This window comes from Astyanax mexicanus, chromosome 8 (assembly GCF_023375975.1).
Source record: "Astyanax mexicanus isolate ESR-SI-001 chromosome 8, AstMex3_surface, whole genome shotgun sequence".
NCBI lineage: Eukaryota > Metazoa > Chordata > Actinopteri > Characiformes > Acestrorhamphidae > Astyanax > Astyanax mexicanus.
This window is the reverse complement of record NC_064415.1, coordinates 48969060-48993235: the sequence shown is the minus strand read 5'-3', so window position 1 is coordinate 48993235 and position 24176 is coordinate 48969060. Positions and strand designations below refer to the sequence as shown.

Below are 24176 nucleotides of genomic sequence, written 5' to 3'. Positions count from 1 at the left end.
TCGTTTTTTTCACTCTATATTTCACATCTTAAAATGGTAAAAAATATAATTGACGGCATGTTTTTTATTTAAGGTTTTTACACTGTGAATAATACAGTAATGAGCTCTTTGTAATATTTAGACTGTCCAATGCTGTCACCATTTCAGCTTTTCACCATATATTTCACATGTTAAAACAATTAAAAATAACATTTTTGACAGTTTTTTAATCTATGGTAAGTCAATGTTTATTCTACAACAATAAGCTTCTTCTTGCTTTACGGTTTATTTCTGTTGCCATTTCACAGTTTTTCACTGTAATTTTCACTGACATTTTTTACAGTGTAGGCATGCCGACTGCTTCTACAAACATTTGTGAAATAATAGCTCTCAAATTAACTGCTATGTTCCACCAATAACTGCACACTAATTCACACTGTAAAACATCTGCATATTGCATATGAATGTTTCTACACTCACTACATCTACATGCTGATTATCACATGATCTATTTTACACTCAGTTTTATAATGGATCATAAAGATACACTTTATGTACACAAACAGACTGGCGTGGAGAAACACGTGACCATAAAGGAGCTGTCTCTACTGTTAGCATGAAGGAGTTTATAAACAATAGCAGCACAATTTAACACTTTAACCCACCAGACAAGAGCATTATTCCCCCAATAAATCACCATTCAGGATTTATAAGTAGCCCCTAAATCTCCTGTCCATCTTAAATAAAGCAGAATGAAAGTGTTGATCAGAGATAACTAGGAGAAGATGATCCTCCAGCTCCTGGGTGAAGCTGCTTGTGTGTGATGTTAAATGCTGCTCCTTCTGAATGTGTTGCTGTGTGTCTAAGAGTAAATGTAGAGCAGTGTGAAGGTGAAGAGTGGAACATCTCCATACCTGCAGCAGGTGAGCTGATGGTGTTCCTCCAGCAGAGCAGTCTGAGTACAGAGGTGTGGAGCTGCTGATCAGAGCTGGATCTTCTGCTGCTCCACTTTACTGGAGACCGGGGGAAACTCTAACCACCCTTCCATATTCACCTACAGCGAATACAGTCTTAATTTTAAACCACAGCAAACATCTGTCCAAAGCGCTGAAACTATTAGAACATGTCCAATAAATACATCACAATGACTCTGTTACTTGATCTAATTCAATACAATAAACAGCCCTGAATCAGGCCCCCAGCTTTCCCCTTACAAAACGTGCCACCGGAAGTGTGCTGCTGAGGAATGAGAGGACCATTTGTGCAAAGCTATCCATTCACTTCCATTCATTTCGCGGTGTCTTTGAACCAATAATAAATGTATTTCCAAGCCGTTTTCGATTATGACACGGCCCGTGTTCTTTTCTACAAAGAACGGATTTCCTGCAATTTGATCCATAAGATTAATAATCTGTTCATAGCTTTAGAAAATAACATTTTTATACAACTATGCTAACGATGATGTAAAAAGACAGCGACCCAAAATACCGTGCTGTAATGTTTGGAGAAGTTGCTCCTCTTAATTTAAAAGTACAGAGCTGATTGAATTAGAGCAGGGTCAAAGTAACCTCTTATTATGCAAATATAATACTACTACTATCAGTTATAATACATTGTAGATAGTAAGATAGTAGTAAATAGAAGTAAGATCGACTATGAGAATTATAATGTATAGATATAACTGTAATTTATATTACACATTTATTATTCTTATTACTGAGTTTCTTAATGCTTGTTATATAGAACACTATGAATATTCTTCAGTAAATCCGTGGACTAATATTGGATATCAGTAATTCTAGTTTTTATCTGCAGTTCATTCAATAAAAGCCCCATTCTGGGACGGAATTGAGCTTTTCTCACTGTGGAGTAAATAGTTCTGCGCAGCTCCTATAAACAGTACGGTTGTTTGCACGGCACGCGGAAGATTCGCGTCATGCTGGCGCCTGCGCAATCTCTCACTTTCCCAGTTAACGCCCCACGAGAAGCCGATCAGGAAGTGACACGATTGGCCTCACCTGGCTCCGTTGAAATCAGCGGGAAGGCTTGGTCCAGTTAATATATACTGTCAATGCCCTGAATCCACCTTAACCTCTAAAAGTCTGCTGCTGTGTTTCTGGAGCTCCGCTAAGGAGCCAATCACATCGCAGAGCCAATGGCGTTACAGCCGACAACTAGCTGTCAAAATAAAAGACCTGCAGCGCTGTGAGACTGGCTTCCAAAAATATATGTATACTGTGACATATCGGGACTGTACACTAGAAACTAGTGTACTAGATATTATTTTGAATAACCTTTTTTTTTTTTTTGCAATTTTTAGCATTTTTATCAACAATGCAAGTTGATTTACATAACTGATAAATGAAAAACATACACATGGCCTACAGCGTTGGAAGGATTTTTAAATAGGCCCTTTATGTATAGAATGTATACAGTGGTGTATGTATGTCAGTATATATGTCACTTTGATCGTCATAATCAGGACAGTTGTTTTAAATAAAAGAGTAATAATTATCACCAATTCTAAACAATGAAACTATTATCTAAAAACCTCCCACAATGGCAACTGCAGTTCTGGACACATTCACCATCTTACATTTTTTATTACTTTACATTTCTTCTTAAATTATACTTAATTCATATGTTTATTGAACATCAGATTTGATCTCCATTTCATGCAGTCCTGTTGAATATTTTCTCATGGTTTAAATCTTTTTATTTATTTAGTTTGTTAATCAGGAGGTTTAAGCTTCCATTTCATATTAATTAATCATCTATTCCTGTGTAGCCTTGGCTTTTTGAAGGGGATCATTGTCCAGCTAAAAGATGAACAATTTATAAGTCCGTTTATAAGTCTGAAGTGGGTTGTGTTGCAGTTTCTACCTGTATCCATTTACTTTTTAATTTGAACAAGATGATCATTCCTCACCCAACTATATGATTCTGAAATCTCCACAAGGATACTGAATTAGAACTTTCCATCCACACTAAGGAGTGAAGAACTGCTCCAGCCTGGTTGAGTTCTCTATATAAGTATTTAATTGATACTAATATGCAAAAGCCCTCTGCCTCTCTCCACTGGTCTGCAATGGTTGCCCTCTGCCAAATCACTCGCAGCAGCTTCCAGAGGATTCTGAGGAGGTACTCGACTAGGGCCTGAAGTAGAGCTGGCTTTGGCTGCTGTTACAACCTCCTGCACTTCCTTTCAAGTGGGTTCAGAGGTGTTAAACTCCATTAAAGGGGCTGGCATGTCCAGCAGAGCTTTCTGTGGTCCGGGCTCTTTTTCTCTGTTTGGGTCGCTGAGAGGTTTGTGCAGCAAGATAACCACTTCCTCTTGGGAGTACTCAAAGCGCCGGCTTCATTTCTGTCCTAACTGCCGCATGAAACCAAAGGGGCTACCTAGGAAGGAATCTCTCCCTCCTTGTTCTTGTATATGGAAAGGAATTAATGCCAAATTTAAGCAAACACTGTTGTCGAAATATGTAAATACATACATTGATTTTCCTCACTAACATATAGAATATGTGCCAAACTTAAAAGCAAAACCATTATTACATTACATTCCACTGCACTTCATCTGTTTATTGAAATACAATACACAACAATTTACATTTTCAAAATCAAATGCTGAATTCATGTCAGAATTCAACAGATGTGTTTGCCTTTTATTTTGGCACTAAATCCTCTCCATACTCCTGTGCTAATCAGCTCTACGCAGGGTCCTGAGCTTCTTCCTGGTGGGGAGTCGGAGCTCTGCGAGAGAAGGCTTGTCCTCCTTAGCTGTTGCTTTTAACTGCTTTGCCAACATACGCTGCTCTGTCTGCTACAGCAGGAAGGAAAAGGGGGCACGAAGGGTGTACCCAGTACCATTTACTTAGCTCCATCTGCATTTGCTTTTCGTTATAACCACCTGCATTACCACATCCAGTAATTTCTGAGAGAGTGTAATAAGAGATAAGCAGTGTGGTTTGGATATTACTTTAATTTGCTTGTGTTCAAAGCAAACAGAAGGTGTGTGAGTTTTTGTAAAGCTTCTCAGAGACTTTGCATCACTGTGATTCAACTTCCAGAGCACAGTAGTAGAGAGCAGTATCTGCCAGTCTTACTGTAACAGTGAGATCAGTGGATGATCTAAATGTTCTTGACTCAAATCTACTGTCTGCAGAGTCAACAGCACTCCGTGATCGAGCTCCTCTTTTCAGTAAATACTGTAGAGCTCTGTTAAGATACTGTCGGTACCAGTGGAGATACAAATATTCACTGCTTGATTCAAAAGAGCATTTCAGTGTAACAGATTCTCCCTCAGTTCTAGAAACATCAATCTCTTGATTATGTGGTTTAATCCAATCAGCAGCAAACACACCTGAAAGATAATCAACAGGATTTAAATATTTAAAAGGTATAAAAAAAGTTTGTAATATTATTAATCATATATTGACAGTAAGTACCTGATGTGATAATGAGGATGATGAGGAGGATGTTCTTCATTGTGAATATGATCAGATGGAATCAGTAGTGTGTTTAAGCTCTCAGTGCTCTAATGCTGATCTGTGTGTTAGTGTGAATCTCTCTGAAGTAAGAGCAGTTGTGAGAACCTACAACAGGAAACTTCTGCTCTGGGGAGCTAACTTTCAGTGTGACTATTAAACAATAAATTACATGTTGTGTTGACAGAAAATATGTCTTGGCATTAAATACTGCACTTGAGTACATTACACAATATGTGAATCAATATGCACATTTACAACATTACACTACTTAAGTGTATTAAAAATGACATACTTAAATCTACTTAAGCTTGCAGAAGTTATAGGACCAACACCTAATGCCTTTATGTTGTAATTAAATGTAACTTAATTACAATTGAAATATACTTAATTTGTGATACATTGTTAAAAAATAGTAAATTTAGTATGTATTAAATATGAATTATTTTTAATGCTAAAAATATGTACCGTATTTACCTTGTTAATTTTTTTTTTTTGTATTTACTTAAATGCACATTTTTAAGGGGTACCTTAAGGCAAATAATAAGAACAGTGGAATGCAGGTCAGAGGAATAACAGTTGTAATGCTTAGAAGGCAATTTGCTCATTTTGTCCATAATTTTTCAGAACTGTAAATAATTTGTAGTGGCACCTGCTACACAGTGTAATGTAGAAGTTGGGGCACCTTTGGTAAAAAATAATGTTACTGTAAACAGTTAAATATGCTAAAGATGGAATCATCTTTATATGAAGTTTTGTGCCCTTTTTACATTAAAACCTTCCATTGCTCATTCAACCAAAGAGTCCTATAACCTTATCTGTCCACAGGACAAAAATGCACCGGGCCTGTTTAGATGTTTTTCCTCTGGCGCTTCCATGAACAGCTGTCTCGGAAATGTTTCTTGGTTCTCCAAACCCTATCTTGACATTCTGTATTTGAATTAAAGAAATGGCAGATTGAAAACACTTCTGTCTATCTACCAGCTTTAATTCTGACAGGTGATTTTGGTGTACTTTGAGTCTTAGTCTTTTGACTAAAATGTATAATAGGTTTAGTCACTTTTTTAGTCATTTAGCTTTTATTAGGTTTAGTCTAGTTCGAGTCGACGAAAACAAATGTTACTTTAGTCTAATTTTAGACAAATACATTTAGTGTAATAAAAAGTGTTACGTTTTACTATTTTAGATTTGTTCTTTTATGTTAAAATTATTTAATGCTAGTTTTTATAAAAACAATTAGCCTTTGACTTTTAAGTTTTGTTACACTGAAATTAAGCTAACATTAGCATGTTTTAAAGCAACGGAGCTATAAAGCTAACAAGGAAATAGAGCCAAGTGTCCGAATTTATTCACTGCTTCTTCTGCAGTACAGATTCATACTAACATTACTTGCTTTTTGAAGTCCAGACGTTTTTTAATTAACAACTATATTTTTGACACTTATCCAGTCAAGTAACAGCAGTGTTACTGGTTATCTGTGGGTGTACTTTACAAAGACAGCAAAATTTATTTTCGTAGGTAAACATCCAGCACAACAAACCCTCTAGCTTCTTCTGGGCTTATCATGTATCCTCCACCTTTTGTGAGTATAGCATCCTGATTGGTCTTGCTTCACACTTAGGAGGTTCTGAGAGAGCGAGAAAGAAAGATGCACACATACTGAGAGAGTGACAGTACGTTTTGTGACAGTTTTGTAACAGTTTCTTTTTAAAGAGACTTAAGGAAACACTGTGATTCAAATGGATAATTTCTGTTTGAATCTGAATTTTGAGTTTTGGGTTTAAACAGGGTTCACTGGTTTGTTATCATTGCTAACATTAGCAAAACTAGCATACTAGGTGTTAGGGACCTGCTGTACTCTGTTTTACAAATACAGACTTTAATGTAAAGTCAGAGGAAAAAAATATTTTATTAGCCTTAATTCTAACTTCTTGAAAAGAGGGTTGACAGACATCGATTGCCAACTTTCTTTTATTGCCAACTGTCAAATTCTTTTATATATCTGTTTATCATGAATTTACTGACAGGGATTTTAAGGCTCTGCTCATGCTGAGCAATGAAATCTTACAGTCTATTGACACCTTATTATCTCACCTGAACCAAAAAAGTTATTTATTCTTGTTACGTCCTGGCTCTGTTCCTGTCTGTTCTCATGTCTCTGTGTGTTATCCCCACGTGACCCGTAATCCCCTGTGTTCTTCCCATTGACAGTATATATTAACTGGACCAAGTCATCCCGCTGATTTCAACGGAGCCAGGTGAGGCCAATCGTGGCACTTCCTGATCGGCTTCTCGTGGGGTGTTAACCGGGAAATTGAGAGACTGCGCAGGCGCCAGCATGACGCGAATCTTCCGCGTGCCGTGCAAACAACGTACTGTTTATAGGAGCTGCACATGAACAGCAGATAAAAACTGATAGAATTACTGATATCCAATATTAGTCCACGGATTTACTGAAGAATATTCATAGTGTGTCTATATAACAAGCATTTAGAAACTCAGTAATAAGAATAATAAATGTGTAATATAAATTACAGTTATATCTATACATTATAATTCTCATAGTCGATCTTACTTCTATTTACTACTATCTTACTATCTACAATGTATTATAACTGATAGTAGTAGTATTATATTTGCATAATAAGAGGTTACTTTGACCCTGCTCTAATTCAATCAGCTCTGTACTTTTAAATTAAGAGGAGCAACTTCTCCAAACACTACAGCACGGTATTTTTGGTCGCTGTCTTTTTACATCATCGTTAGCATAGTTGTATAAAAATGTTATTTTCTAAAGCTATGAACAGATTATTAATCTTATGGATCAAATGGCAGAAAATCCGTTCTTTGTAGAAAAGAACACGGGCCGTGTCATAATCGAAAACGGCTTGGAAATACATTTATTATTGGTTCAAAGACACCCCGAAATGAATGGAAGTGAATGGATAGCTTTGCTCAAATGGTCCTCTCATCCCTCAGCAGCACACTTCCGGTGGCACGTTTTGGAAGGGAAAAGCTGGGGGCCTGATTTCAACGGAGCCAGGTGAGGCCAATCGTGTCACTTCCTGCTCGGCTTCTCGTGGGGCGTTAACTGGGAAAGCGAGAGACTGCGCAGGCGCCAGCATCTGCCGCGTGCCGTGCAAACAACCGTACTGTTTATAGGAGCTGCACAGAGTTATTCACTTGTGAGAAAAGCTCTATTCCGTCCCAGAATGGGTCTTTTATTGAATGAACAGACGATATAAACTAGAATTACTGATAGCCAATATCAGTCCACGGATTTACTGAAGAATATTCATAGTTTTTCTACATGACAAGCATTTAGAAACTCTGTAATGATGATAATAAATGTGTAATATAAACTATAGGAGCAACTTCTCCAAACATTACAGCACGGTATTTTGGGTCGCTGTCTTTTTACGTCATTGTTAGCATAGTTGTATACAAATGTTATTTTCTAAAGCTGTGAACAGATTATTAATCTTATGGATCAAATGACAGAAAATCCGTTCTTTGTAAAAAAGAACATGGGCCGTGTCATAATCTAAAACCGTTTGTAAATACATTTATTATTGGTTCAAAGACACCCCGAAATGGAAGTAAATGGACAGCTTCGCTCAAATGGTCCTCTCATCCCACGTTTTGGAAGGGAAAAGCTGGGGGCCTGGTTCTTCCCCAGTTATTTTTCATCACGTGTGTCCCATATGTACCTCCGCCCTTACCCCAGGTGTTCATGTTTAGTGTGTGTTTCCTGTTTGTATATATAGTCTTCCTGTGGCACCTTGTCCTCGTCGGTCTTTGCACCTTCACCTGTTGTTTTGTCTCTCTGTGTTTCCTCGTTTATATTCCGCGTTTCCTTGTATTTCTTAGCCCTTGTTTCTTATTCTGTGTTTATCTTGTTAATTTCTTGTTTATCCTTTGTTATTTTCTAGTTCCTTGTTTATTTATTGTTCATTCCTCGTTTATGTTCCTAGCTCTGTTTAGTTCTTCTTTCATTAGCCTCCCTCTTTTCTTTGTTTATTATTATTGTTATTATCTATTGTTTGTTTTGGTATATTTCGTTGTTTCATGTTTATTTGTTTCTTTGTTATTTATATAATATATTTATTAAATCTCCCTTACCTGCACTTGCGTCCGCCTCCACGTCTCCCTGCTTGGCTTTCCATGACAATTCTGGGGGAAAAAAACTAGCCACACAAACAAAGTACAGGTTATGAGTGGGAAATCACTGTTTCTTTTAATAATCTTCTGTTATTCTGTAACATTAACATATTATATGATACATTATATTAACATTATTATCTATATTTGATACACATACAGACAGTCTAGCACATTGGCTTTAATTTACACACAAACTGACCAAAACTGAAATAAAAAACGTCAAACAATAACAGCATAAGTGCCCTTGCTTTAACTTTTTGGTTTGCTGTGACATTTTTTAGAGCTTATTAAACATTCAGAAACTCCTTTTATCAATAAGCTGTAAGATCATATTGTAGTTAAGGTACAGACTGAGATGCTGAATAAGGGAAAGACGGTCTTTAAAAGGTAAACAGCACCCCCTATTGACAAAACAAGACTCAAGCTCATAAGCACTTTTGGTAAAGTGTTTGGTGGGTTTCCTGCACTCCTGCATTTTAGCTAAATGCAGAGCTTTGTAAAAGTATTCAAACCCTTAAATGCTGTTAAATGTGTATGGAAACAACACACAGAAATCAGTATTTGTCTCAATTTGCTCCAATCTGTCTGCAGATTTTGAAACAAATATAAAAATGGCTGTTGTATAAAATCAACCTAGTACTTTGTAGACAAATATTTTGCTGCAATAAGAGCTTGAAATGTGCTGGGCTTCATTTATTTAGGATAATCCTAATCCTTTCCTCCTAAAGAGTTTCTCTAGGTTGGCTGGATGACACTTGATTGTGGATTGAGGTTTCAGACACAGATTCTCAGGTATAATGAGATCTGGACTTTGGCCACTGTAGAACATTCATGTTTAATTGTTCAGCTACTCCTGTGTATCTTTGAATTTATGTAGGGGATCACTGTCCAGCTGAAAGGTGAAGTTTTCTCCCAGTCTTTAGCTTAACAGACTGAAGACCACTGAGAGATTTATATGTCAGAATAAATATTTTATAATCTATATAAAATTGAACAGCAGTGTTATTTGAATATATTCATTTGACCTGCTCGTCTTCAAATTGATATTTTCATTAGACTCATTTTTAAAGACATGTATAAAACTGTGGCTTCAAGTTTACTGTAGGCCACAATATAATGACTGATGTTCTAACCTGAATGGTGAGAAATCTGAAATTGAAGAAGCAGAAGAGAAACAGCGCCCCCTGCTGAGTGTTTCTAATTATTTCACAAGAGAAGTTTTAGTACAGTGTTTGGTGGGTTTCCTGTCACTGTGGGCGTCAGAGCGCAGTAGTAGAGAGCAGAGTCTGATACAGCAGTGTGGTAGATGATCAGGGTCAGAACTTTACTGTTTTTCTCCACTTTAGCTGTTAACTGTGCTGCTGGATCAGCTTTAACAGGATCTCCAGATTCAGAGATGGAGACGAGGAAGTCTGGTTGGGATCTGGGATTTTGCCGATACCAGAACAGGGTGTATGGAGTAACGCTGTAGTTACAGGACAGAGTAACATCCTCACCATCTCTGACATGTTTAACAGAGCCATGAGATGTTATCAAATTCTCCAGAGAGTCTCCTGTAAGAAAAGAGCATGTGCAGGTGCAGTGCTGATGATCAGAGTTTCAGATAATAAACTGAATAAAAAAAGGAGATAAAAGCAGCTCTTACCTGTTAAAACTGAAAGAATCAGAAACACACAGAAGAACCTGCTGCTTAAACAAAAACACAACATGATGAAAAGTCAGAGAGGAGATCTGTCTACTGGAGAAGATTCTTCATGACTGAAGTAAACAGCTCCACCCTCTGACTCTCTCTAAAACTCCCCATCTGTACCAGCTGTGAGAAAGCTCCGCCTCTCCAGTGTGTCTCCAGACAGCTAGGTTTCAGGACAGAAAGCTTACAAACTGGGCTGGGACGTGTGTGTCTATTGGCTACCTGTGCTGATGTGGACAGTGTCATTGGAGCTGATTACAAGGCAAACTGTAAAATGTGTGGACAAGAGTTTTCATTGGCATGTGGTGGGCTGTCTGCCAACAGACTGCATGTATCAGGAAAGCAACAATACACACACATATGAACACAGAATACTCAAGCGTCAGTATCACAGTTCTTCATACCCCTATCATCTTCAGAGACTGAAACAGTATGGGACCTTATGTTATGACTGATTTATTAACTGGTTTTGCTTTTGCAAGAAGATGTCAGTGCACAGAGCATAGCTTTTTTTAGGATACTAAAGTTGTTTAATTAATAAAAGTCTAATGAATGATCATGTAGTTAACATACAGAAGTATTAGCCAATATAAATATTGTATATGGCCCTTTAAAGAACAAATCATACTAATGGGTTAACTGTTGATAAATAAATAAATAAATAAATACATGAATGCATATGTTATAAGAAAACTTTTTCTTTAATATATATACATTTACTAGATAAAAAATATTTATAGAGATTTCTGTGTATAGTTAAAATGTTTATATTTTAATAAAGTGTTCAATGATCATTCTATTATAAGTGTGGTTTAACTGTTTGAATGATCTGACTTTCTTTCAAGTCATAAGGCAGCAGACAAATACAGCAGATTTCAGAAAAATGGACCAGGGTTTAAGGGAGTCCCTATAGTCATATAGTTAAAAAGTTACATTAGGTATTTAGATTTTATTTGAAAAGTTAATTGTTGCACATTCCACAGGAACACATTTCATTTAAGACTGAATTAACTGCACGTTATAAGAGAATGAATGTGTTTCCTGGTAATTAAGCATTTCAGGCTTTAAGTATGACTAGTTGCTTCATTGTTATAAAAACAGAAGCCCAAAATAAAACATACCCCTGCTGAGTCGGCCGATGATGGGCAACTATTTCTGAAGGTGGCAAGCCAATGGCTTGAAGTTTTCTGTCTCATAACTCCAACAGTGTGAAGCTGTTCAGTCTTTACAGTGATTTACTCTCAGTCACAGACCAGTATGTTTGGCTGCTTCAGTTCTGGTTCAACAGAATCCAGAATGTTATTTATTAATAAATGTTATAAAAACAAAAGGTGTAAAGCAATCTATTTATTGTGTTTCTGTTTCAAGTCTGCATGTTTATTGTTTCAGAATAGTTATCTACAGGAATTTATAAATGAATCTGCAACAAAAATGTTTCTAGTCAAAGACAACCGAAGTAAACGCAAAATGTAGCTTTTAAATGAAGGTTTTTATTATTAAGGGAGAAAAAATCCAAACTTACATAGCCCTGTGTACTGGTTGGGCCACCCTTAGCAACTGCATTCAAGCATTTGCAAAACGTTTTTGCAGAATTGTTGTAATTCCGCCACATTGAAGGGTTTTCGAGTATTAACTGCCTATTTAAGGTAATGCATCTCAATAGGATTCAGGTCAGGACTTTGACTAGGCCACTCCAAAGTAAATCACCAGTGCATCCTTCATGATATGATATCACTGTAGCGTGAACCTTTTACATTTTTCATAAATTTCACCTGAAAGCCAAATATCCCTAACTTTTTGTGAGTAGTGTATGTTTTTCACTGGGAGGCAAAACCATGTAGGTTTTTTTTTCTTTAATAATAAAAAACCTTTATTTAGAAACTATTTTGTGAGTCTACAACTGTACATTTATTACCTATCATATACCATCATATAGCTGGTTACTTCTATAAGACAATCATCTTAAAAACTGTGTAAAGGAAATATTGTACAGTACATACTGACTGTAGTTACTGATCTGACCAACATCAAGTTAATATCGTTAACCTGAATTCCTTCTTTTGGTTCAGTTTAAAAAGGTTACAGTGCCTGAGACTAATTAGCCCGTTAGTTAATTAATTAGCTAAGGATTACAGAGAAGTGGCTATACACTTAATGTCTATATTATGTGCATTTTATTAATGAAATATTAACATTTCTGAGAAAAAACGACACCCTGCTAATAAAAAAAAAGGTAACATCAAATTTCATTAGTACAAAGCCAAGAGTGAAGCTAAAATGCTAACGTGTTAATAAACTAGCTTTTCAGCTCAAGTTAGGTTTATAATATTAATATACAGCAGATATTTAAAAAAAAAAAATTATAGAGATTAGATGCGATAAAAATGTGCCCCAACAGCGGAAAACCTTGTAAAGTTATCACAGTGTTTACTATTTTAGGAAGCCAGTGAACCATATATGGAGCACTGTATTTTTGTTGAAAAAAATAAATAAAAATCAATGCTAAAAACATAAAATCGATTCATACAAAAAAATACATTCTGACATCTGAGATCAACACTGATTCAATGCATTAGATATCTGGGTGAAAAATTACTTCCGTAAAATTCTAATAGTGTTTGATGGACAGGAAGAGTGTTGTGTTTTTGAACATGAAAGGTACTAGTGAAATTAGGTTTTTCTCATAGCGCTCCAGGACTTTTATTTTGACATCTGGTTGTCTGATGTAAAGCCATTGGCTCCTGAGCGGTTATGTTGAGTTATGTGATGTGATTGGCTACTCAGCAGAGTTCCATAACTGTTGGAGGTTAAGGTGGATTCAGGGCTGTTTTTTTTGTTGTTGTTTTGGATCAGATCAAGTAACAGAGTCATTGTGATGTACTGATTGGACATGTTATAATAGTTTCAGCGCTTTGGACAGATGTTTGCTGTGGTTTAAAATGAAGACTGTATTCTCTGTAGGTGAATATGGAAGGGTGGTTAGAGTTTCCCCCGGTCTCCAGTAAAGTGGAGCAGCAGAAGATCCAGCTCTGATCAGCAGCTCCACACCTCTGTACTCAGACTGCTCTGCTGGAGGAACACCATCAGCTCACCTGCTGCAGGTATGGAGATGTTCCACTCTTCACCTTCACACTGCTCTACATTTACTCTTAGACACACAGAAACACATTCAGAAGGAGCAGCATTTAACATCACACACAAGCAGCTTCATCCAGGAGCTGGAGGATCATCTTCTCCTAGTTATCTCTGATCAACACTTTCATTCTGCTTTATTTAAGATGAACAGGAGATTTAGGGGCTACTTATAAACCCTGAGTGGTGATTTATTGGGGAAATAACTATCTTGTCTGGTGGGTTAAAGTGTTAAATTGTGCTGCTATTGTTTATAAACTCCTTTATGCTAACTGTAGATATATCCCCTTTATGGTCATGTGTTTCACCAGGCCAAAGTCTGTTTGTGTACATAAAGTACACATTTATGATCCATTATGAAACTGTGTGTAAAATAGATCATGTGATATTCAGGATGTAGATGTAGTGTGTGTAGAAATATTCATATGTCAGTTATGATGCTTCTTAAGCTAGTTGTTTTGATATTCCTGTACTAGTTAACCAGCTTAATACATGTACACCATGGGTGATAGATGAAGGAATGCTGGTCAATTAACTGATATCATTATAAAATATATATATATATATATATATATATATATAAAATTTAGACTCCATGAAATGTTGTCAGACATTAATATATATATATATATGTATATATATATATATATATATACATATATATATATATATATATATATATACATATATATACATATATATATATATACGTATATATATATATATATATATATATATATATATATATATGTATATGTGTGTATATATATATATATATATACGTATATATATATATATATATATATATACGTATATATATATATATATATATATATATATATATACGTATATATATATATACGTATATATATATGTATATATATATATATATATATATATACGTATATATATATATATATATATATATATATATGTATATGTATATTTATATATATTCTACATTTTTAATAATCCGTTATGACAATTTCATGTATGTACTCTAATAATGTGCTATTAATGCAGGATATTATCAGTACAAAATGTTCCAGTTATATGATTCAATATTTTTTATTTAACACTTGAAAATGAATTGTTTTAAAATATGATTGTGATTTTTTTATGAGCTTCAAGCCATATTGAATAAAAGTAAACAAAAATGCTAAATTATAAATAGTATTTTATGTAATATAAGTATACATTGATTGAGTTAATTGATGAACATTAATTGCTGGGATTAATTGCTGGGATACTCCGGTGTTGGTGATGGAGAAGCTGATCAACAAATTGAACACATTAGATAACGGTCTCTATGAAACATTTTAAGGTTGCTTCACATTAACTCTCTTTTCTTATGGCTTATTTTATACATATGGCTTATCATATACAAGATTATCGTCACCAAAATTATTGCGCTAAAAAAAAATATCGTTAAAAAGGTAAAAACAAAGATCCCCATGTGACCTTATGGGGCGGTTTTAAGTGATCCTGCTGCAGCTGAACAGCAAAGGAGAACAGTAAATCCCAATACAGGAAATACAAACTGGTTAATATGATAATAAAAATAATAATAATAATAATAATAATAATAATAATAATAATAATAATAATAATAATAATAATAATGATAATAATAAATTATTTTTATTTATTTTTTTTACAGTGCTTTTAAAAACCATACAAAAATGCCCAAGGGTGACATTTAAATTAAGAATCAAATTATAAATATTGGGAAATATTTACCCTTTCTTTGAAAAAACAAACAGGTGGCACTATTTAAACATACTTTTATCTGTTTTTCCAAATGACCAAATGACTGGTGGGTTCCTGCTTGAGCAAAATGATCTTTCCTTTGAAGGGCTGTTTGAGGTGAAGGAAAAAAATGTTTTTTTTTATAATTCTATTATTTACGAAAATAAATTACATTTATTTTATTATTTTTTTTTTACAATAAAGCTTTTTTATATCTTAAGAGAAGTACAGTCCTCTAAAAATCCTGATATATCTTTATACAGTTTTAGTCCTGCCATTTTTCGTTTCTCTAAAAATTATTTTAATAAAAATAATACTTAACAATCGATTGTTAATTTTTGTTTTATTTAGCTAGGTTGTTTTGTTTCTGAATAAGAGAAGTTATTTAAAAACACTGTAGTGCTGTGAATTGCGTTTTGAATATTTGAATCTATTACTGCTAGGTGATTTTCATGATTATTTCAGTTAATTTGAATTACTGTTGTATTGCAATTTATTTAAATTGTGTAATCAAGATTTTTGGGTTGAGTAAAGCGCTTTGTTTATTTACAGTAAGCTTAGATTTTCAATATTTTAGCACAGTTAGCAGCAGCAGCAGTGGTAAGCACAGTTAACAGCACTTAGCCTATTAATCTCGTCCGTCAGCATAGAGCTTAAATCAGGCCCAAAATATCCAGCCCGACCGGCCCTAGCCCATGCACATTCTGTCCAAGCCCGACCCGATCCACCCCATAAAGTGTCATTATGAGCCCAAGCCCGAATTAAACCTCATATTTTTTAGTAACTACAGCATTAAAACTGAGCTAAAAACATGTGTGGGCTGTTAAATAAGTAAAATATGAATGATGTAATTAACATTGAGAATATAAAATACTTTCTAAACAAACAAACTTTTTTACATTGAGCTTATAGTTTAAGTGCAAAAACAAAAAACATCAATACGGCTCTGCACAATCATTAAACCCAAACAGAACACCAACGTTAACATAACTTATAATTACTTTATTCTACTCTAATATAGTTATCTATATTTAAGAATATAAAACAATATAAAATGTATTATTATTTTAAGCATACATCCTGAGTGCTAAAGCACAATTCATATAATAAATAAGGCTATGCACTACCCACAAGTCAAGTGCGTAATGCAGGGTGATTATAACATTCTAACGTGTGCAACTTAGTTACATGATTTGTTTACTATATTGTGATTATCACGCCAAATTCGGGTTAACCTCAAGCAGAGAATCTAACCTCTGGGGCAGCGCTACACTGACTAGACCTGAGTGTTTCCGGTAAGCCAGGGCACTATCAGCTAGCGGACTACATTCTGGAGAAACTGAACTTAAACTCCTTTATAATGCTGGACTTCAGCTGGTTAAATAACAGAACGGTGGTAAAAGTCACATGGTTATGGCATGGACGATAATGGGCTTAATACTGTCACTCGCATAAATTATTGTGATATTCGATAATAACGTTTATTGGCCCAAGGCTAATGTCTGTTGAGGAAAGTGTTGAGTGTCTTAACCAAATATTCATCCCTTAATTCAATTGTTTTTATTTCCCACCTATAACTAGGATGAGCTTAGATTTTAATTTTTCTTTGTTTCTTCCAGAACTGAACCAAGTCTTCTCCTGATGCCAGTGTCAACTTTTGTACCTGATGAAGTTTAGCTTCACAAATACAATCGGAAGATTTCACATATGTTAAGCTGCTGAACGAAGGGGAGAACATGGCATCCAGAAAAATCTCCAGTACACAGCAAACACCCTCTCCTACAGCTCACAGGGAAATGCAGAAAAGTAACAAAACTCATCACTGTTCAGACTGTGGAAAGAACTTTACTAAAAAGTTTCATCTCCAGCGACACCAGCGCATTCACACTGGAGAGAAACCATATCAGTGTCCAGACTGTGGGAAGAGATTTAATGAACAGGGTAATCTACAGCAACACCAGCTTGTTCACACCAGAGAGAAACCGTATCTCTGCTCAGAGTGTGGAAAGAGTTTTAGTAATCACAGTAGTTTCCGAACACACAAACGTCTTCACACTGGAGAGAAACCGTTTCACTGCTCAGACTGTGGGAAGAGTTTTAATAATCAGAGTAGTCTCCAAGCACACAGACGTATTCACACTGGAGAGAAACCGTATCACTGCATAGAATGTGGGATGTATTTTAATCATCAAAGTAATCTCCAACAACACCAGCGGATTCACACTGGAGAGAAACCGTATCAGTGCTCAGAGTGTGGAAAGAGTTTTAGTAATCAGAGTAGTTTCCGATCACACCAGCGCATTCACACTGGAGAGAAACCATATCACTGCTCAGACTGTGGGAAGAGTTTTAATCAACACAGTACTCTACTAACACACCAACGCATTCACACTGGAGAGAAACCATATTACTGCTCAGAGTGTTCAGCAAGCTTTAGGCATTTACACTCATTTAAGAATCACAAGTGCATCATGAACAGTCTTGGAACTGGGCAGTAACACACCTAAAACCATTCCTTGTCATCAAGGCAAGAATATAATCTTTTTTCCTGACCAGCATTGTTAAAGTTTTCAGTTAGTTTTGATGGACTCACAGGTTTCTATAATAGATAGGTAGTAAGTGTTTTAACTTTGACAATGATCAGTACAAATACACGACAACAAAATGCAGTTGACATGTTTAAAAAGTGGAAATAGTAGCACTGTTTTTAACTGTGATAATATTACTACATGTCTATGATAGATATGTTTATCGGTCACTATACTGTAAGACATTACTTATTGAAATTAAATGTAGGCTTTCAGCTAATCGTGCATAATGAAATCTAATCTAAAACCCGTATTGTTATTAAGAGAGTGAAGCAAGTGTCATGTGATTAATCTTGCTTGTGCTGACCCAGTTGTCTGCAACTAGTTTTTCTTGATACTTGGGCTGAACTGTGTATGTGGGTGGGTGTGCAAAGGACAGTTACGCTGACAACTCAAAACTGAATGTCCAATCTGTACTTTGTAATGCAGAAATCAGTGCCTAAAGAGCAGAGAGAAGGCTGGTTGGTAGGCATCCTGGCAGGCAGAGAACAGTAGTAATCAATAAATAATGTCTTAACTCAATCAGTTAGAACTAGTTTTTGAAGAACTACTTCACTGACCTTTGAACAGTAAGTCTGTGTGTGGTAAGTCTGTGGTTTTGGGTGATATAAGATCTGGCAACTGTAATGATCCTTGAACCTCTTCTCTTAAAAGTCCCAAAGGTTCCCAAAGCTCTGTTTTAATAAATTGTTAATTTGCTGAAGATCTAAGTGCCCTGTCTCTCTATCAACTTTACTTCGGGCTTTCATCAAAAGAATTCAGGGGGAACGCACTGGAGCAGTCAGGGTAGTGCAGTTTTCCCAACAATACATATTTACAACAATATGCCAGATATCATAAGACAGGAACTAGTATTGTTTTCCATGTTCCATGGAACAGTCCAATTACTGTTGCGCCTATAAGACTTAGTGCAAATCTTTTGGGTATTTCTCTACCTCTGTTGGATTTTGGTCAGGACTTTAACACATGAATATTCTTTAATATAAACCATTCCACTTTAGCTCTAGTTGTATGTTAGGGTCATTGTATTGATGCAAGGTGAATCTTCTTTCCAATTTCAAGTCTTTTGCAGGCTCCCACAGATTTTCTTCCGGGATTGCCCTGTCCCTGCTGAAAAAATGCATATGCTGCCACCACCATGTTTTACAGTGCCGATGGTGTGTTCAGGGTGATGAACAGTGTTCCTTTGCTGCCACTCATAGTGCTTTGCATTTAGGCCAGAATGTCTAACTTCTTCCATATGTTTGCTGTGTCCCCTACATGGCTTGTGGCAAACTGCAAACAGCACTTCTTGTGTCTTTCTTTCAACAATAGTTTTCTTTTTGCAACTCATCAATAAAGGCCAGACTTGTGGAGTGCAACTTATAGTTGTCCTATGGACAGATTCTCCCATCTGAGTTGTGGATTTTTGCGGCTCCTTCAGAGTGACCATGAGCCACTGGGCTTCTCCTCTGACCAGTGCTCTCCTCGCTTGATCTGTCAGTTTGGGTTGACTGCCATGTCTTGTTAGGTTTGCAGCTGTAAAATACTTTTTCCCATTTTTGGATTATCAATGGGATGCTTAAACCTTGGGATCTGTTTTACAACCTAATCTTGCTTCTTTACAATTTTGTCTCTGACCTGTCTGGTGAGTTCCTCTGTCTTCATGATGGCCTTCACAAAACTATATATATATATTTATACTAAGACTCTGTTAACTAATTAAGTGACTTCTAAAGGCAATAGATTGCACGGGATTTAATTTAGAGGTTTCAGAGAGATGGGATCTGACTACTTTTTCAGATTTTTGTTAGATTCAAATTTGGAGAAGCATGTGTCATTTTTATTCCACTGTACAATTATGGGCTAGTTTTGTTTGTAAGGTGATAAAATGTGAAACCTTTTTAGGGGCAGTGAATACTTTTGCAGGCCACTGTATGTGTGAATGGAACATTAGTAGTAGTGGGATCTGGCTAATTATGGTTTGTACAGTAACTAAATAACCCATTCAGAATAGAATCCCAGTGTGGTGTTGTTGCCCATGAGCTCCCAGCTAGCTCATGATCTAGATCTAAGTATCTCAACTACCCTGGAGGGCCTGCTCCTACCTCCAGATGAGGAATATTACAAGTGGTGCCTAAACATATTGAGCATCACATTTGTTTCTCTAAATGTTATGTTTTTGTGGGTTTAATATAAGCGATGATATTAATCAGTGCATTTAAGCTTTCATTTTATATTAGCCTTGTTGAATTGTTTAGCTACTCCTGTGTAGTTTTGGCTTCATACAGGGAACGCATAGATACGAGTCCTCTTCTTTCTTATTCTTGTTACAGATGGTCTTGTCACAGCAGTGTCTGGGTATTGTGAAGTAAATTCCATCTCAACATTAATCCACCGGTGTTAATTCTACAGCTTTTTATATTTGAATATACTTCAAACCTTCCGTGCGAAGCTTTAATCTTAGCTGTGTGGAAGGCTGCAGCTGAGGACAAGTGGAGGAGCTTGCATGTGTGCACAGCACAGGCCAGTACTGCGTGATTATAACATTCTAACATTTTTACTATCGCAGTGTAAATTTTTTCTTTGCTATATTGTGATTATCATGCCATTATATAAAATGAATTAAAGCAGTGTAAAAAATGCAAGCCTACATCACAGACTATTTCCTTGAGCCCGACCCCACAGAGCCTAGGGAAATTGGTGGGAAATATTGGCCCGACCCAAATTTTTTGTTCAGATCATTTGTCTGATGCAGCAGATGGGCAACATGTGCATTTATTTTTTTTATTATAACCACCTGTATAACCACATCCAGTCATTTCTGAGAGAGCGTAATAACAGATAAGCAGTGTGGTTTGATATTACTTTGATCTGCTTGTGTTCAAAGTAAATAGAAGTTGTGTGAGTTTTTGTAAAGCTCCTCAGAGACTTTGTATCACTGTGCTCCTACTCTAAGAGCACAGTAGTAGAGAGCTGTATCTGCCAGTCTTACTTCTCCAATAGTGAGTTCAGTGGATGATTCGTATGCAGTCGACTCAAACCTTCTGTCTGCAGTGTCCGCATTTCCTCTATATGTTCTAGCACCTCTCCGCAGTAAATACTGTAGAGCTCCATTAGGATACTGTCTGAACCAGTAAATAAAAATATATTCACTACTCGAGTCATAAGCGCATTTCAGTGTAACAGATTTTCCCTTTGTACTTAAAATATCATCACTCTCCAGATGATCAGGTCTAATCCAATCAGTAGCAAAAGCACCTGAAAAATAGAAATATTTCAAATACACATGTTACACATACACATATTAAAAATTATTTTTTTTAGAATATTATTAACACATCTTGACAGTGAGTACCTGATGTGATAATGAGGATGATGAGGAGGATGGTCTTCATTGTGAATATGATCAAATGGAATCAGTAGTGTGTTTAAGCTCTCAGTGCTCTAATGCTGATCTGTGTGTTAGTGTGAATCTCTCTGAAGTGAGAGCAGTTATGAGGTATGGTCTTTTAATACAAACTACCTTTTAATCCCACTACCCTTATACTTGCAGGAGAGAGTAACTGTTTGATCAGCATGAACTTGCATGTTGTTCTGCAGTCTGACCTCTGACCTGTCTGGTGAGTTCCTCTGTCTTCATGATGGCCTTCACAAAACTATATATATGGAATCAGTAGTGTGTTTAAGCTCTCAGTGCTCTAATGCTGATCTGTGTGTTAGTGTGAATCTCTCTGAAGTGAGAGCAGTTATGAGGTATGGTCTTTTAATACAAACCATCAGAAGTACTTTTAAAGAAGCTGAGAGTCTAAACACAAAAAGGTTGAACAGCTCCCCCTCCTGATAACAGCAATGCTCTGCACACATCATACAAACACTTTTAGTACAGGGTTTGGTGGGTTTCTGTCACTGTGGGCCTCAGAGCACAGTAGTAGAGAGCAGAGTCTGATACTGCAGTAGAGGAGATGATCAGATCCACTAACATTTTATTCGCTGTAGCTTTGAATCGTTCTTGTATTTCAGGTCCTGCTTCGGGATATACTATAAGTAAATTCTCTGGTCTGGATCCAGGAAACTGACAATACCAGTACAGAGTGTCCTGATTCCCACTACCCTTATACTTGCAGGAGAGAGTAACTGTTTGATCAGCATGAACTTGCATGTTGTTCTGCAGTGGTTCTATTGACTGTGCAGAACCGTTCCCTGTGGAAGAAATCAGTAAAACCTAACATCAGCAGCAGAGTTGTATACAATTGAAATAAGAGAAATATCACAAATTAAAATATCAAAGACTTACCAAGTATGATGATAAACACAATCAGAGAGCACAGGAACATCATGGTGACTCCAGTGTTCAGATAATGAGGAGAGATCTGGAAGCTACTTTTCAAGCTTGTAAAGACTCCTCCTACATTAGTCAGTCTGTTCTAAGATCAGAGGAATTATCATATGTGTTCAAAAATAACAAAGGGATGGTTTACCAAGCAGAATGAACCTTTTTTCCACAAATCAGTTTACCAAATTAATTAAACAAAAATATTTATTGAGAAAAATATCAATGAATATTCGAAGTATGTTGGATTGTAATTCATTTTCATCAATAATAACTTGTAGATATAGGTAAGTAAATGTTAATAAATAATATATTAGGATTCTAAACAGCAACACAAACGTTTCCTATGGGAAAAAATGTATGAAGGAAACAAACATATATCCTCAAATGAAAAAAGTTGGATCAATGTGGAAAATTTATATATAAACACTACTTTTGCTTTAACTTTTATTTGATTGCAGACAGTATATTCCATGTTTTGTCGGATTAACTTTATTTAATTTATTAATATACACAACTTCCTTCATTTCAGGCCTGCAACACAAAAACGTACCCTCAAGTCTGGCCGCGTGAAGTCGAACACGCCTACTAGTATTTGATGGGCACGAAGTGTTCTGTGTTTCTAAACAGGTAAAAGTTCCATTGAAACGAGGTAATCCTCCAAGCGCTGCAGGACTTTTATTTTGACAGCTAGTTTCCGAATGTGAAGGCTTTGGATCCTGGGCGGGACTAGAGCCCTGCGATGTGATTGGCTCCACAGCGGAGTTCCGGCGCTCTTTAGTTTAGAAACACAGCAGCAGACTGTTGGAGGTTAAGGTGGATTCAGGGCTGTTTATTGTATTGAATCAGATCAAGTAACAGAGTCATTGTGATGTATTGATTGGACATGTTCTAATAGTTTCAGCGCTTTGGACAGATGTTTGCTGTGGTTTAAAATGAAGACTGTATTCTCTGTAGGTGAATATGGAAGGGTGGTTAGAGTTTCCCCCGGTCTCCAGTAAAGTGGAGCAGCAGAAGATCCAGCTCTGATCAGCAGCTCCACACCTCTGTACTCAGACTGCTCTGCTGGAGGAACACCATCAGCTCACCTGCTGCAGGTATGGAGATGTTCCACTCTTCACCTTCACACTGCTCTACATTTACTCTTAGACACACAGAAACACATTCAGAAGGAGCAGCATTTAACATCACACACAAGCAGCTTCATCCAGGAGCTGGAGGATCATCTTCTCCTAGTTATCTCTGATCAACACTTTCATTCTGCTTTATTTAAGATGAACAGGAGATTTAGGGGCTAAACCCTGAGCTGTGATTTATTCCTGTTCCTGTTCTAGTTAGCCAGCTTAATGCATGTACACCATGGTGCAGGTGTGCACAAAGTAGTCTATCTCATTCAGCTCTGTACAGTGTGATGAATGGGTGATAGATGAGGGGAGGCTGATCAGTTAACTAATATTATTAAAAAAATTATAATTTAGACTCCATGAAATGTTGTCAACTTGCTGCATCTTAACATTTTAAATGACTAACATTTTTAATGGCATAACGGACAAACTGTCTATTATGACAATTTCATGTCTATGCTTTAACATGCTATTTAATGCATGATTTAATCAGTCCCAGAGGTTTCAGTTATGTAATATATTATTTATTTAACACTTGAAAATAATTTGTTTTAAATTATGATTGTCTGTGCATGAAGTAGAGAGATACATTGTATTTATACTGACAGCGTCCTGTTATAAACATCGGTCAGTAACAAAAGCTGTAAAAACAAATCTTTCTGACAAGAAAAAAGACCAAATAATAAATTGGTTAATTGAATTGTTTGAGTTTGATTAGCTGAAATGATACAGAATTTATAGGTAAAAGTGTTTTTTATAATTTTTAGAAGGCCATTGTCTACTCAAATGTCTTAAAGACTAACTTCATTCTAAGGCACATTTTCATTCATAGCTAAAATGTGATGCTCTGTAATAAAAAATAAACCAGCTCTGCTTAAAATTAAATGCAACAACTTATTTTGATCAAAAGTTTAGTTGTAATGTCCATATAAAAAAAAAAGTTTGTTCCTG

General features: G+C 36.0%; 8 protein-coding genes and 1 gene segment (V, D, J or C); 4 read left to right on the top strand and 5 right to left on the bottom strand.

The window, feature by feature from the left end:
- Positions 1-24176, bottom strand: part of LOC103047357 (gastrula zinc finger protein XlCGF26.1) — a 311263-nt gene that overhangs the window by 45831 nt on the left and 241256 nt on the right. The gene's annotated exons all lie outside the window — the stretch shown is intronic.
- LOC111194226 (zinc finger protein 239-like) overlaps positions 1-24176 on the top strand; it is a 457259-nt gene that overhangs the window by 197479 nt on the left and 235604 nt on the right. The gene's annotated exons all lie outside the window — the stretch shown is intronic.
- Positions 1-24176, bottom strand: part of LOC111196297 (gastrula zinc finger protein XlCGF7.1) — a 147382-nt gene that overhangs the window by 14173 nt on the left and 109033 nt on the right. The window contains exon 1 of one of the 2 annotated variants that reach the window (XM_049482428.1): positions 894-1016. The exons of the other annotated variant lie outside the window; for it this stretch is intronic. The gene's annotated coding sequence lies outside the window, so the exon portion shown is untranslated. Of the gene's footprint in view, positions 1-893; positions 1017-24176 lie in introns of those variants that run through there. 2 annotated transcript variants of the gene reach the window in all.
- LOC125803867 (gastrula zinc finger protein XlCGF7.1-like) overlaps positions 1-24176 on the bottom strand; it is a 156312-nt gene that overhangs the window by 23138 nt on the left and 108998 nt on the right. The window contains exon 1 of one of the 2 annotated variants that reach the window (XM_049482434.1): positions 894-981. The exons of the other annotated variant lie outside the window; for it this stretch is intronic. The gene's annotated coding sequence lies outside the window, so the exon portion shown is untranslated. Of the gene's footprint in view, positions 1-893; positions 982-24176 lie in introns of those variants that run through there. 2 annotated transcript variants of the gene reach the window in all.
- Positions 1-24176, bottom strand: part of LOC107197279 (gastrula zinc finger protein XlCGF42.1-like) — a 200913-nt gene that overhangs the window by 67740 nt on the left and 108997 nt on the right. The window contains exon 1 of one of the 2 annotated variants that reach the window (XM_049482425.1): positions 894-981. The exons of the other annotated variant lie outside the window; for it this stretch is intronic. The gene's annotated coding sequence lies outside the window, so the exon portion shown is untranslated. Of the gene's footprint in view, positions 1-893; positions 982-24176 lie in introns of those variants that run through there. 2 annotated transcript variants of the gene reach the window in all.
- The window catches only part of LOC125803860 (zinc finger protein 239-like), a 217288-nt gene that overhangs the window by 159857 nt on the left and 33255 nt on the right, over positions 1-24176 (top strand). The gene's annotated exons all lie outside the window — the stretch shown is intronic.
- LOC103021480 (zinc finger protein 585A) overlaps positions 1-24176 on the top strand; it is a 258231-nt gene that overhangs the window by 214880 nt on the left and 19175 nt on the right. Inside the window, exon 1 of one of the 2 annotated variants that reach the window (XM_049482387.1) lies at positions 22917-23198. The exons of the other annotated variant lie outside the window; for it this stretch is intronic. The gene's annotated coding sequence lies outside the window, so the exon portion shown is untranslated. Of the gene's footprint in view, positions 1-22916; positions 23199-24176 lie in introns of those variants that run through there. 2 annotated transcript variants of the gene reach the window in all.
- On the bottom strand, positions 9767-10552 carry LOC103024096 (T cell receptor alpha variable 25-like). The segment is given in 2 exon segments: positions 9767-10183; positions 10276-10552. Coding segments are annotated over 2 exon segments (411 nt in total).
- Positions 13100-18492, top strand: LOC111188208 (gastrula zinc finger protein XlCGF7.1). Its single transcript, XM_049482448.1, has 2 exons — positions 13100-13421; positions 16821-18492. Exon 2 carries the CDS (start codon positions 16938-16940, stop codon positions 17697-17699), a length of 762 nt encoding a protein of 253 aa, XP_049338405.1. The 5' UTR covers positions 13100-13421; positions 16821-16937; the 3' UTR covers positions 17700-18492.

Excerpts from the sequence above, each read along its gene's own strand:
- LOC111188208 (XM_049482448.1), top strand. The coding sequence starts at position 16,938 with ATGGCATCCAGAAAAATCTCCAGTACACAGCAAACACCCTCTCCTACA.